Genomic DNA, 14,025 nt, shown 5'->3' on the forward strand with positions numbered 1-14,025 from the left:
TTGATAAGGTAGATTAGACGTAAACGTTGATGAAGAAGCACAATGTTACCAGATGAACGGTATTGTTGTGAGAAGGAAAAAAAACACTTGAAAGAGTGCCAAGTCTTTCAGCGTATGAAGCTTTACATTTTGTTTTAGAAGTGGTTCTTACTGCGGTGGCACGGGCTCCTGAAAATCTCCACAAACTTATTAGGTCTGTGGCCCCTTCAGATGGCAATAGAATAAATTTTGAATGACTAGGAAATATTTAGGTTCTAGTAAGCGCTGTCCAAATATGTGACGTCAACGCGAATCGGTTGGATATTTTAAGGTGGCCTCACCACCCATATTTTTTTCTGACGCGTTTTCTCGCCTATTCAGAGTCTTCTAGTCGCAATCCTGACGTTTTTGGAAGGATGAAAAAGTAGTTTACTAGTATGAGAGAACTCGTATTTTGTTAATGATTGTCTCTTGAGGTGACTGTGTCTACGTAAGATTAGTACGTTTTAATCAAAGTGTGTCAATGCATCTGCAATGTTAACCTGTGGCTTTTGTATATTTGATGTACAACCCACCCCTTATGTAACACCCCCCCTGTGGGGTCTTTAAGGAAATAAAGTGAAAGTGAAAGTGAAAGTGAAAGTATGGTTATCCTCCATGATGAGCCAGTTTAGCTATCAATAATTTTGTCTGTGAATAGCCTAGTGTCCTTTAACGGCAGCGACGTTTCAGAAAGTGTTACAGTTGTCAGATAATAGAACGTGACGGGCATACTCTGCATGCATGCACTTACCCATTCGTTCGTACGAATCACATATATTGTTTGATTTATTGATATGTGGGGTTTAACGTCCCAAAAACACCATACGATTATGAGAGGCGCGCAGTGGAGCGCTCCGGAAATTTCGACCACCTGGAGTTCTTTAATGTGCACCCAAATTTGAGCACACAGGGCTGCAACGTTTCCGCCTCCATTGGAAATGCAGCCGCCACAGCCGGGATTTGATCCCGTGACCTGCGGGTCAGCAGCCGAGTACCTTAGTCATTAGACCAACGTAACGGGGCTCTCATATATTGAGCGGAGGGTAGCGTTCCCCTGTGACATTCTCTTGCACGGAAGTCACGTTGTTATGGTGAAGTGCCCCGTCCTCGTTACTTTACTCGGCATGTCTCCTTGAGCCTCTTTGATTGGCCGGAATGGGAGCACATGTGTTCGCATTCCATGGAGTAAACAATATCACAAAGAGAAACAGGAAGTGTGCCAGAAATATGAAGCCTATACAGAGCAGTCTTTGGAATGCAAACGAGAGCTTGACTTGCTCTCTTGTTTGCCCCTGTGAGACGTGACGAAAGTGGGTATTATAAATGTGACCAGGTGCGGCCCATCGTCTCCTTAAAGCCTCCGACACCACGAGGATAGTTTCAGCGCAACAACAGAACGACGACAAAGGGAGAAGACGGAGACGACTGCTAACTTCCAACTTTCTCGTCTTCTCCTTGTCCCTTTGTCGTCGTTCTGTTCTTGCGCTATAGCTATCGTCATGTCATACCAACTAGCCCGAAACCGCCACACTGCGACACCCCTCGTGATTGAGACAATGACATGAGACTGTTCAGTTTTTGTAACTATTATCAATCGCTTTTTTATTATACACACGCAAGCTGCACACACACGCACATACGCGTCCTTTTCTTTCATTATCGTAATCAGACAACTGATGCGCACTGTACAAGTTCAAAACAACTTCACCTGAAGGTGTCCTAACACGTAAATTCTTTCCATTCGACATAACCGCATTAACTCATGCCGAAAACATGTGTTGAACACTAGATGAACAAGTTCCGTCAGGGTTCTGAGATGACACATCGACGACATACTTTCACCAGCCTTCAATTGACACTTCACATCGATTCCAGAAATAATAATTGTAATACCACTTTCAACATGAAGTGGCCATCTTGCTTCAACGACTCACGGCAGATTATTCCAAGCAGTGTTTTTTACGAGGTACTTTCGAGATCAACTTGAATATGCTCCATCAAAAAGGGGCCTCTCAAAAAGAATATTCTCAAAAATTGCTTTAAACGTTTTACACCTATGTGTTCCTCCGCACAAAGGTGACAATTACTAGAGCTTGGAAAAGAATTCTTCCACTTGAACTTCTTTAGTGATTTGAAATGTTGATAAAGTTGAAATAATCTTCGGATGGGGGACATCTTTGGAGGCAGCGTCTTGACAAGTTGCCGTGTCTTCCTCCAGGCAGAAGACAAAACGACCTGCCGAAACGTTGGGTTCCGCAAGACACTTTTTTAAATTAATTTTCATATCTCCCAATCCTCTGCATTATCCTGAACCTTGTTAAGACGGTGTACATTCTACAGCATTGTTGCAAACACGCTGATTTGTCAAAACACTGGTTTTACGCAAATGTTTGCCTTGAGACACAGAGCAGGATTTAAGGGTGTTTTTAACTTTACCGAGGGTGCAGTGTTGAGTGCCGTTTTTATACGAAGAATACGCCTGCGATTTTTTTTTTCTGATGATAGCTTTGTATGGGACACATCTTCACTTCGGTTGGCCCGATAAGACAACGAACATTCGAGTTGCACACTATAACCAAAGTTACAGTCATGGAATATGTGTGGCCACTCAGTGAAATAAAACGGTTATTTCATCCTGAAGGCGAGAAAACACTCCTGTATAAACTCTAGGAGGTGATCGAGTGGTAGGTGTTCAACTAAATGCCACCATTTACACCGCTCAAACCCACTTAATTACGCCCATTCTTTACTTTTATAAAACCATCAACCTTGTCCGAGGCATAAGTCCTGTATTGGGAGCACGGGCACAAAGAATGAACTGTCCACAGGTTAGTTCTTCCTGAGGAGAGGTGTAGTCTGAATGCCCTCAAGTGGCTGATAGAGTTTCCATACTCTTTTTGTTACTCTAGTTTGTCTTTGTTGCAGTTCTTCCGAGCACTGTCCTTCGTCTTTTATCCTGGCTCTCTTTTCCTTGCTTGCGAGGACAAACACACCCAGCTTGCGGAACCTTCACAGGCTGATTTTCTTTTACCTTTTAAGTGCATGAATCTCTTAAATGATCTATTCGTAAAATTGTTGAGAAATATCTATCTCTGAGCGCATTCAATAAATGCGGACCTAACAAGTGACTCGTTAGCCTCGAGCCGATGCTTCAGTGTGAACACTTACCCTCACAGCGATGAGTCGTCATGGCCATTGAATTTATAGTTTGTTGATTTCCAGAGCAATGACATTGACGTTAGTGTAAAATGATACAGGCGGGGAAAATTTTATCGAGTTCTAATTTCTCAGACTGTTCTCCATAAAGAATTCATGCTGCAAAACGCAACTTCCATGTTGAATAGCTTACAATAGAAACGGCAGAAGATTCTTTGGTCGAAGAGAGTAACAGTTGTAGCTCTTGAACGAATCTGCAATCTATCAAGGAAAACAAAGAAACGTTCTTATAATTTGGCGAGTGCGGGTAAATTGCATGATATTGTCTTCTGAAGTTGTCCTAATGTGAAACATTTCCACACGAAGGTGTTTTGACGTTACGTTATCTTGCCCTCAAGACATTTTTCTAAACAAATGAAACGTTATAAGGATTCAATCGGTGCAAACTTATGAACAATAAAGTTTATGAACTTTTTTTGAGTATCATTTGGGGTGTTGATGAACATGCTTTTCAGGCAATTCCAGAACTAGCGATTGATTTCGGTGTTGTGGTCTGATAAAACAAAGATGAAACTACACTAAAAGTGCACTTAATGTGATTTGCAGTTTAATCATTCGCGAATAATGCTACTGGTGGTTCCCGCCAAGAATTCTTCGGAAAACTTTCGTGCCGCCTCATCTTTAAGAAGTGGAGGCTACTAAAGGCGTAGCATGAGAGCTTTTCTCAGATTGCTACCAGTAGGATATTGTCACCAATGCCTAAGTGTAGTGTTATTATGAAAAAAGAAAAGCGCATAGGCGCCCGCGAACTGGTGGGCCACTAGTCCCCCTCTTTGTGAATTACCGGAGCTGCTAGCATTTTTCGCTACGTTGCGACTTACGACCAAAGTATCTAGGGCACACCTGTAGCCTTTCTACCGTAGGCCCTACCAAGTTTTATTGATAGGTGCTTAGCTAGGAGGTACTTCTAAGTATGCCTGCAGAAGAATGTCTAAACTTTGCAGAAATGGGAAATTGATTGCATAATTTAGGCGGCGCTATGACTGCCGACAATGCCTGTAGACCACGAGGTAGCTGTAGACACAGTCATCGGTAAATAGTCTACAATCAGTCATGGCTTTCTCACGGCAGCGAGCGGTTTAAGTTAGAGCCATGTAAAGCATTTTTAGGTTGCATTCAACATGCCACACATAAAAATGGCCAAGCTTCTGGAAGAATTTTTTTCTCAGTGGAGAAGGAGCAGAGCTTGCACGTCGGCTTGTCCTCCAATGAGGCGGTACACCTACCGGTGACGAATATAGAGCCTGAAACGACCAGTGCACAGAAATGGCAGTCACCAAACTCGTCGAACACCTTGTTGAGAGGCACGGTAGCGCCAACCTTCACGGGGTTGTTGTTCGACGGCGTTCCCAACTTGGTAAGGAGTAGCTAACTCACCTATAAACTCGGAAATCATGGCAAGTCCGTCGGGTGCAGCCTACTTGAACGTATCCTACTAGTTTATGGTGCTTCACATATGCAGCCTTCAATATCTGTGGCCACTCAGGTGAGATGAAGCTTTCGCCTTAATCTTGGGACTCCACAACCAGAGAACAAACTGCAACATGTTTGCTGCGCTGCAACTAGATGTGGCGTACCCTGTTGACAGATGCTAAAACTTGTCATAGAGTGCTGCCACTAGACACTTTAGACACTTTGCCTTAAGAACGAGATGAAATAACTTAAATGTAGGCATGATTGGAAAACCACGTTTGCTGTGGTATAACGAAGTATACATCATCTCAAACCGCTCTGTTCAAATATGATCATGCTGAACAACTTTGCAATACGTTTGCAATCATGTGATCTTTGTTTGGAATCTGCCTTTTGAAATAACATCTCGCGGATGCACTTATATCAGTCTGACTTGTAAATACGATCACACCAAAGCAGACCCTACCAAGCAGTTTTCGGGCTGCAACTAAAGTACCCATTTGGGCATGTCCTTGTCCTTCAACGATACAGTGACAAAGATGGAGACTCTAGTCAAACATTGTTTTCACCAAATATTCAACACTCTATGCCCTTAGTTCCGGACAATGCTCATCGTGTCATGGCCACCATGTCAATTCGATCATTTTGTTCAGGCGGGCCATCTGCGAATGTTCTGGATTCTAAGACCACAGGACGTTATTGCACACGTTCTTTCCTCAGTGGGTCAATGAAAATGCCGTCTCTGGTTTTTTTATTCTTAGGTTGTCGATGTCATAGATGTTGGTCAATGTGGTCACTGAAACAGTTGCTGTGGGCTTGAGCATGAACTCCTGTTCTAGCCACTTAGACAAAGAAGCCACGCCCTGTGAATAAAGTCATGTGTTTCCGTCACTAAGCTTTGGAACATTATCACCTTCAGATCTACTTGCAGATCTTTGATGACCGAAGCCGTGTGACGTATCCCGACGGCAGATGAACTGTGGTCATTCTGCTAAAATCAAGACCATGTTCCAAACGCAAACGTTGAAGACAATGCTACGAGAGGGCATTTTTGAAGGTTTCCTCATCTGTAGATGTTTTGGCGGCGAGGATGTCATCGCTAGTCACTCGAACTTAACGTTGTCACAGTGAGATGAACACAAAACACCGTGGCCATTGCACCAACCACCACATGCTTGAGAGTGTCCTTCGGTCACCAAGCGTGGCGTATTTCATTGTGGCAACATTACCATCTTTCTTTTGTTAAGGTCATATGCTTTGATCGAATATTCAGAGGACTATGGTAAAAAAACTGACTAATAAACTGGGCTTTACTTCATCTTTATCCTGCAGCGCTATTGGTAATAGCACTGCGCTTGAGGCACTCTTCATTCTGCAGCCAGGGTTCTTTGTCGCAATGTTACCGTGTCTTTTAGTTATAGTCACATGCTCCCGTCGCTGAGGTTTTGAGGCACTTTGGCCAATGGTCTGATCAAGTCAAGCTTGAAAACGTCATACTCCAGAGCACTGTGGCCATGACACCCAGGGCGCCATGCTTGAGAGTGACCTCCACCATCTGCTAAGAGCATTGTTTTTCTGTTGAGGCAATGGTACCATGTTTCTTTCGGTATAGACCTACGTCTTGATCCAAGAACTTTTGGGACATTATGGCTGAAGGGCCGACCGAGCCAGGCTTGAATGCGTCATCCTACAGAGCGCTGTGGTCATTTCATTGACTGATTCACGCTTGAGAAGGTCCTGAATCTACAGCCAAGGGTGGTGCTTTTCGTTGTGAAATTGATAGCGTGTTTCTTTCCTTATAGTCACACATTTCTATCACCGAACTTTTGGGACACTATGGCCAAAGGACCGACCGAGCCGGGCTTGAATGCATCCTTATCTTGAAGAGCCCTGGGTGGCAGCAGCATGGGGGCTCCACCGCGCTGTGCCGTCTCGTACAGCTGCTTCTGCATGATGGCCAGGGACACTTTGTTGGCTCTGAGGAGGTCTGACATGCAGATAAGCTCGCCGGTGTGTCCTCGCTCGTTGTCCGAGTCATACGTTGAGTCAGCATCCGAGTCGGAGTCTGCGGCCGCAGTTATGTCTTTAGCCGCCTTCCCGGACGACCTCCTGGACGACTTGACGCCGCTTTTGGCCGCGGCTTTGGCTTGCACGCGAAGCTGGGCTGGAGTCAAAGCGTTCCGTCGATACCTGCATGTATAAAAGAAGTGTGAAGTTGGATGTCATTCTGACCATACAAGTTCCTGTAAATACACAAGGAACTCTGGCACTAGTGTCTGCTGAAGTTGCAACGCATGACACTTCAGCTTGCATGGAAATGATGGTTAGTACACGGTTTTGTCTAAATATTATTCTTTCGGCTACGTTTGGCTACGTTCACATGCATTCGTTTTGTGTTCGAGAAATGTTCAGCAGTTCCACTTCACCAACTTGGGCACTTTATGCTTACCAATTAAATTCAACTCACAAAGTTGGAAACCTTTCCTTACTTTATATGAAACAAAACCAAAACGCAGCCCCAACGCAGTGGTCTAATGGCTAAGGTACTCGGATGCTGACCCGCCGAGCGCGAGATTGAATCCCAGCTGCGGCGTTGCATTTTTGATGGGGGCGAAAATGCTGTAAGCCTGTGTGCTCAGATTTGGGTGCATGTTAAAGAACCCCAGGTAGTCGAAATTACCGGAGCTTTCCACTACGGCGTCCCTCATGTTCATATGGTGATTTTGGGACGTTAAACCCCGCATATAAATCAATCAAAACCACAACTCAGCAATAAACAAAACCACAAGTGTGTTCAAAGCCCCGAAGCAAGAAGACTAGACCGATCCTCGTAATACCCATAATTTTGACGATGGCTGAACGATCGCCGTGCCAGAATTGTTTCTAACAAAAGTTAAGGGAAAATATGATTCTGACATGTAATAGACATTTTTTTCCGATTTAAGACCAGTAGTTTATAATGAATTGTGGAGGGCTTTTTTTGTAAACCTAACAGATTCAATGATAGTAATATCAAATGTTTCGGAATGCTCTGTGCAAACAAACAGCCAAAAAAAGACAGAATACATGGACCTGCCTTTTGTAGAAATTTCGCATGCCGTGTGGGTCATTGATAGTGAGAAGTATACGGTAAACTCGATCATTCATCTTGAAATTCCAGATTTTTGTAAAATACTCAATCATTGATTTAAAGGGAGACTGGCACTAATCTGTGGCGCCGGCAGCTTCTGTTTTCTTGCGTATTAGTTACTGTCGCAAAGTGGTGAACAATACTGATTGTTGGCCCAGTTGGTTTTTGCTTACTAGTACTTGTTTCTTTACTTTGTGTTTTTGTTATGTGCGGCCAAAGCATGTCAGCAAGTGGTGAACAAGCGCAAAACGGAAGAGATTGGGGTATGAACGTACAACAACACACATAGATCTATTTCTTCAACGAGTAAAAGTGCTCACTCAAAAAACAAAAAGTTTCGCACAAATTAATATTTTTCATACAACATAAAAATCGTGAAGATGCTATCACAGCCGTGCAATAGGCATTTTCAAACTGTATCTAGATTAGCACACTCTAACTGCAATAATTATGCTTGCAGAAACATGTGCTGCACAAGCACAAGAATTCACAAAACATGTAGCCAAAAATACCTATTGAAAATAACAATGGAAGACATATTTTTATCGAATTTAGTATATTACTGACATTTATTGTTGCTGCCAAAATTTATTTCTTTTGACTCGATATAAAACAGGTGAATAGAAACGTGTGTTGTGTACCTGGTGGGTTTCTGGCCCGTCCGGCGCCTAAATCTGCAAGAACAGTCGAGCCTGCGGATGAGCCAGTTGAGGAACTGCTTGATGACGATGGAAGTGACGTTGAAGAGGCTGTAGATACAGCAGCAGCCCGCTGATAAAATTACGAAGTTAGCCACGTGGTACCAGCTCGACACCTGCGGGAGAGTAGCCAGAGAAGGTAGATAAGGCGATGCTATTTTCGTCGGTTTGCTCACAAAGGGGGCAAAATGGGTGGCCATCGCCATTATTACCTAAAAAGGGAGATGCATTGACTTTGTAGAAGAAGGGGGGGGGGGGCTGTGAAAACGTTTCCTGAAGGAGAAGCCTGCACACGCTCATAATACATGATGCACGTTCTACCTGCTAACTTCAGAATCTCGGGTTTCGCGTACTGAAACTGATAATGAGGCAAACGTTTCTGAAGAGCTCCAACAATTTCGACCACCTAGTTTTATTCAACGTGCACTGAGATCGAACAGTGTATGGTCCTCTAGCACATTGCCTTCATTGAAATGCAGCCCTCCCCTCTGGCTGGGTTTGAACCTGAGACCCTGTCGCCGTAGCCACAGCACCAGTGAGACGTACTCTCGTAACTTCAGAATTTCTTATGAGCGGACTTTAATCTTAGTATGCTGGTGACATCATATTAGAGCATCAAGGTATTGAAACCGGATTCTGTGTGTGTCAGGTATTCATTGTGTTCCGATATTCCGGACCTTGTTATGTTCTATGTTCAACATCTTTGAGAGCCTAAAGTATTATAGCAGGTGCCATTAGGGCGCACGACCCTGTTCTTACATCATTCCACTAAAAAAGGTGACGCAAGTGCCAAAGAGCAAGAAACGGGGGGCATTTAGGTTAGCGAGGAAATAATCAAGGAAGCTAAGGTGGAGCAATGCCGTGGTTTGTATATAGGTGCACTACTGGTTGAGCTAATAGACAGGACAAGCTTTCGAATCAGCTCATGATCCTCGACTAGGTCGTCCACCGAGCAAATCACTGAAGTTACTCAGTGTCCTTGGATCGCTTCGTTTCCGTTCATTTCGTATTTACTTTGCAGAAATTTCTTAGCTCAAAAATCTTCTGAGTATGCCTGCGTCAATAGTAAACCTAAACTTACAAGCTATACGTGTTGTTTGCAACTTTCGATTGCCCTCTGTGAGACGCTTGGCATTCTGTCTCTGTCCCATTTCAGTGTAAATGCTGAAAGCATATATGCAGTGAGCTTTCCCAATAAAACGTACCATAACATATAGGCAACCAATACTTTGTAAGAGGGGCATGTTAGTGTAAGTCGTTCAAACAACTCCAACCGCAAATCTATATCTCCTTCTATAAAATGCAGAGAATAGCACTTAAAGGTGTTGTATGCTAAGTATGACGCCACTGTTGGTCTATAACCGCTGGCACAAGTCTATTCTTCATAGCGAATTCTAGCACAAAAAGACACAAGGAGACAAGAAAGCACGCTAGACGAATACAATAGGCCGTGTTGTACACTTGTATGGTTTCGTTATGTTAGAAGATACGGTGAACAAGCACCAACAAAGCTATTTTAATAGATCGTGTCAAGTCTGTTGCCTTCATCAGCCATGCCATGTTTAAAGACAACCTTAATTTAGAGAAAGAAAAGTTAAAAAAAAATGGAAACCTCGAGCTCCAGAAGTCCTGTGGCATCGGAAGCCTCGGGCTCACTGGTCACGTCATCGTCGTCTTCGGTGGTGACGTTCGACGCGGCAGACGGCGGCACCCTGAAGGACAGCTTCTGTCCGGGCACCAGGTCCCCGAAGCCGATCGTCGAGAAGGCGACGAAGCAAAAGTAGAACGACTCCAGGTAGTCCCACTGCTCGGTGCGAGCGTAGAGCACCGACGCTGAGGCGGAAAGCACCGCAGTGGCCACAAACAGGCACAGCATGACCCAATACACCGAGGGCTTCCAGTCGTCCAACCGGTCATCGAACGACAGCTGCGATATTTTTTTGTGCATTGGAGCTACTCATCAAGACACTATGCAACCAATTGTGTACCTCACTTGTTTTCGCTATTTGTATCAACTGTGTGATCATAGACACCCAGCTATATCAAGGTTTGAACGAATTGAACCTTCTGCCTCATAAATTAGTCATTTAATATAAATTTGCAGTGTACTGTTGCATATTATAACGTAACATTTCAGAAGAGGCAACCTAACATTTCATTATAATTTATTTCTATACCTATATAACCTATATATAACCTATATACCTATATATAACCTATATAACCTATTATAACCTAACATTTCAGAAGAGGCAACCGTTGACTCTGGCGTCCCACAGGGTACGGTTCTTGGACCCCTTTTGTTTTTAATTTATATCAATGATATTGTGAATGAAATTCCTGTAAAAATCAAGTTGTATGCAGATGATTGTGTCATATATTCTGAAATATTCAATGTAACCGATCAAATCATTCTGAATAGTGCCTTTTATAACATTGTGAAGTGGTGTGATTTATGGCAGATGTCAATTAACTTCGATAAAACAGTATTTATTTTTCTTGTGGGTTATACGAATAACCCACAAGAAAAAACTCTAATATTTAATTATTCCACCGCAAGTTTCACCCTTTCTGAGGTAACTAACATTAAGTATCTTGGCCTTTGGATTACCAATGACCTTAGCTGGACTAAACATACTGACTCCGTAGTTACAAACGCTAACCGAAAACTATTCTTCCTTCGAAGAGCTCTAAAACATCCGAATTCCACGGTGCGTACTCTAGCATACAGGACTATCATTCGCCCAGTGTTAGAATATGGAGTGATTGTTTGGGACCCCTTCACTAAAGCTAACATAACTAAATTGGGAAACGTGCAGAAAAAGGCAGTTCGCTTTATCTTTAATAGCTTTGGACGCACCTCTATAACTGAACTGCAACATCGTGCCAATGAGCCTTCAGTTACCGAAAGAAATCGTTTAATACGACTACAATTTCTTTACCAAATAATTAAAGGGCATTACAAGCTTGATGTTTCCAACATCATTTCCTTTTCTTCTGAGTACGCCACCCGCCAAAGGCATCAACTTACAATAACCCCTTTCCGGTCCCGAAATAACTGCTTCAAATATTCCTTTTTCCCTAGTACAGTAACTCAGTTGAATGGGCTAACTAATAACCAAGTGATGGAGCCGTCCTTAAAGTTGTTTGCAGCAAATTTGACCTGATTGTTCACATCATGCCGTTCTATTTTTTGTTTGTTTGTTTGGTTTATACATTCTTGAGTGCCAACATTGTGAAAATTATATCTGTATGCACCCTGCTAAAATCTCTGTAATAGGGATTGCAGTATGAATAAATAAATAAATAAATAAATAAATAAATAAATAAATAAATAAATAAATAAATAAATAAATAAACAAATAATAAATAAATAAATAAATAAATAAATAAATAACCGAAAGCACTACCACGTTCGTTACGCCACTTCCCGCGAGCCACGTGAAAATTTTAATTTTGGTTTGCTCAAAATGAAGATGATAAAAAAGAAATCTCATCGATATTTCTAGGCAGACATCTGATTCTATTTATGCTAAAATACAGCGTGAAGTAATTAGATAGCGCCCTTTTTATTGACGAAAGTCTTTATCGTGCATACTTGTGCTGAAGACAGAAATGTCCAAGTAAGAAATGTATGCGCTTAACACTGATTGCAGCATTCACACTCGTCGGCTTTCGGTAATCTGGTCATCGACGTAATGCGTCGGCTTTTATGGATGCATTATCGAGCATTCCTGGCTTATCGCTAGCGCTGGCGTTGGGTCTAGAATAAACTAGGTTACCCGGTTTCTGCACAATTTTAGCACAAGAGTCTGGAACAATCGCGAAGTTTTTAAATATCTTGCGTGACCTTCAACTAGGGGTGGCAAGAGGTTTTTAGTGGGTGAAGTCTGATCGCAATGAAGTGAAAGGAATACGCTTTCGTACCAGTGTCAACCCTCGTCCCCCAACTTCTCGTAAAATTTATACGTATAATTTGGTATTATGTCATGGGATAACGTCATCGTGTTAGCTCATGTTGAAACATCACAACACATTCTTGATGGCGGCAGCAGTTTTCGTCACCTGTTACGTCACGGGGAGTCCCGCTTACATGAGAATGGTTTTTAGAAGCACTCGCGTTAGTGCCAACGGTTGCTTTTTACGTTTGTTGAGGCACCTATGATTTTCTTCTCAAAACGTAGTTACTGAAAATATGGTGGAAGCGTAGGGTAAGTATGCTTATCGAATGACAGGAGATCAACTGATACTACATACAGTTGATAGCCCATCATACTCCCTGTCACTGTCTCTTTTTTTCTTGTCTGGGTTTTTCCAGCTTTATCTGGGGCTGCTGGCATTTCCACCAAAACGCTTCATCCCTACAGTGGTATTGCATCAGTGAAATTTTGAGAGATTACATTAGTGGCATCACTGGCTGGCAGAGCCCTGAACGGGAGGCTGGCAGAACAGCTAGGGTCCGCAAAACCCACTTTGAAGAACCATGATACAGGACACACTCGCCTGAGAGTCCCTCCTGTCGAGCAGCCCTCGCCTTCGCAGCTCCCTCTCGTGCAGTGCCTTGAGCAGACAAGCGAGTAGCGTGATGATGCGCTCCAGGAACAGGTTGAAGAAGAGAATGGCTCCCGAGCAGCCGAGGAAGCCGTAAGCCAGCACCAGGCTGCGGCCTGCCCACGTACAAGGCGTCGTCATGCCGAAGCCTGGAAAGTTCGCAATGTGCAAGTGATTGAGTAAATATTTTACTGAAACCATGTGATTCTGCACAAAGAACTGCGGTAATATATAAAAAAATGTAGTTCAACAGATGTGGTACAGCATTCATAACGCTGCACAGTACTAGCATCTGCAGAGTAAAGTGGGTAGCCCAATTAGGAGAGCCAGTCGGTGTTGCTAACCATGCTCGCATCTTCCTTGCAAGCGCCAAAACTTTGTGAAGTTGGACGAAATCAGGTTTGACACGATGCATGTGTGTGGCCAAGTAAGCTGCTCTTTTTTTGCCGTTTGCTTGCGCGTCTACAGCTCGCGTGGGTCTGGCGAAAAAGGGCTTGGCGGTTAATGGGGTGACGGATTGAAAGAGAAACGCAAACGGACGTCGACTTTTATGCATTCGGGACAGGCGGTTTTACTGAAAACCGAGCCTTTTGATGCGCTTCGCGGGAAATATGGTTTTTAGTAAGGAGAATCACGAGTATCGACGTATCCGGGTAAGTTGGGAAGTAAAGCTCGCCTTATCGACACGACTTTACTTCTTCTTCACTTCGCCTTGAGCGAAGCTCCTTTCTTAACTTTTTCGTTCCTACGAGTAAAGAACGAGGCTTTCAGCGACTTGCTTGAGTATGACTAATTGCCAAGTAATTGGAGGTATAGGGGCAACAGCTTGATTAACCGTGTTGTGTGACAATTTGTGAAACATACTGTCATTCACTACCCTTATTTTTTTATTGGTTACAACCACAAAAGACTGTTATCTCCGCTCGTCGCAAGCCATGAAGCAATCTTTCGCAATCTTCCAGATTGTCTGAGATTGTTCTGTTTAAAATTAAGTGC

General features: G+C 43.2%; 1 protein-coding gene across 1 annotated transcript in view; it reads right to left on the bottom strand.

Moving 5' to 3' along the window:
* Positions 1-1,591: 1,591 nt before the first annotated feature.
* The window catches only part of LOC119165215 (potassium channel, subfamily K, member 13), an 84,640-nt gene continuing 72,206 nt past the window's right edge, over positions 1,592-14,025 (bottom strand). Inside the window, exons 2-5 of the mRNA XM_075871159.1 lie at positions 12,982-13,178; positions 10,091-10,405; positions 8,422-8,594; positions 1,592-6,840 (exon numbers count right to left, since the gene is read on the bottom strand). Coding sequence (XP_075727274.1) covers positions 6,453-6,840; positions 8,422-8,594; positions 10,091-10,405; positions 12,982-13,178 — 1,073 coding nt within the window. The 3' untranslated portion in view covers positions 1,592-6,452. The remainder of the gene's footprint in view (positions 6,841-8,421; positions 8,595-10,090; positions 10,406-12,981; positions 13,179-14,025) is intronic.

Source organism: Rhipicephalus microplus, chromosome 8 (genome assembly GCF_043290135.1).
Source record: "Rhipicephalus microplus isolate Deutch F79 chromosome 8, USDA_Rmic, whole genome shotgun sequence".
Classification (NCBI taxonomy): Eukaryota; Metazoa; Arthropoda; class Arachnida; order Ixodida; family Ixodidae; genus Rhipicephalus; species Rhipicephalus microplus.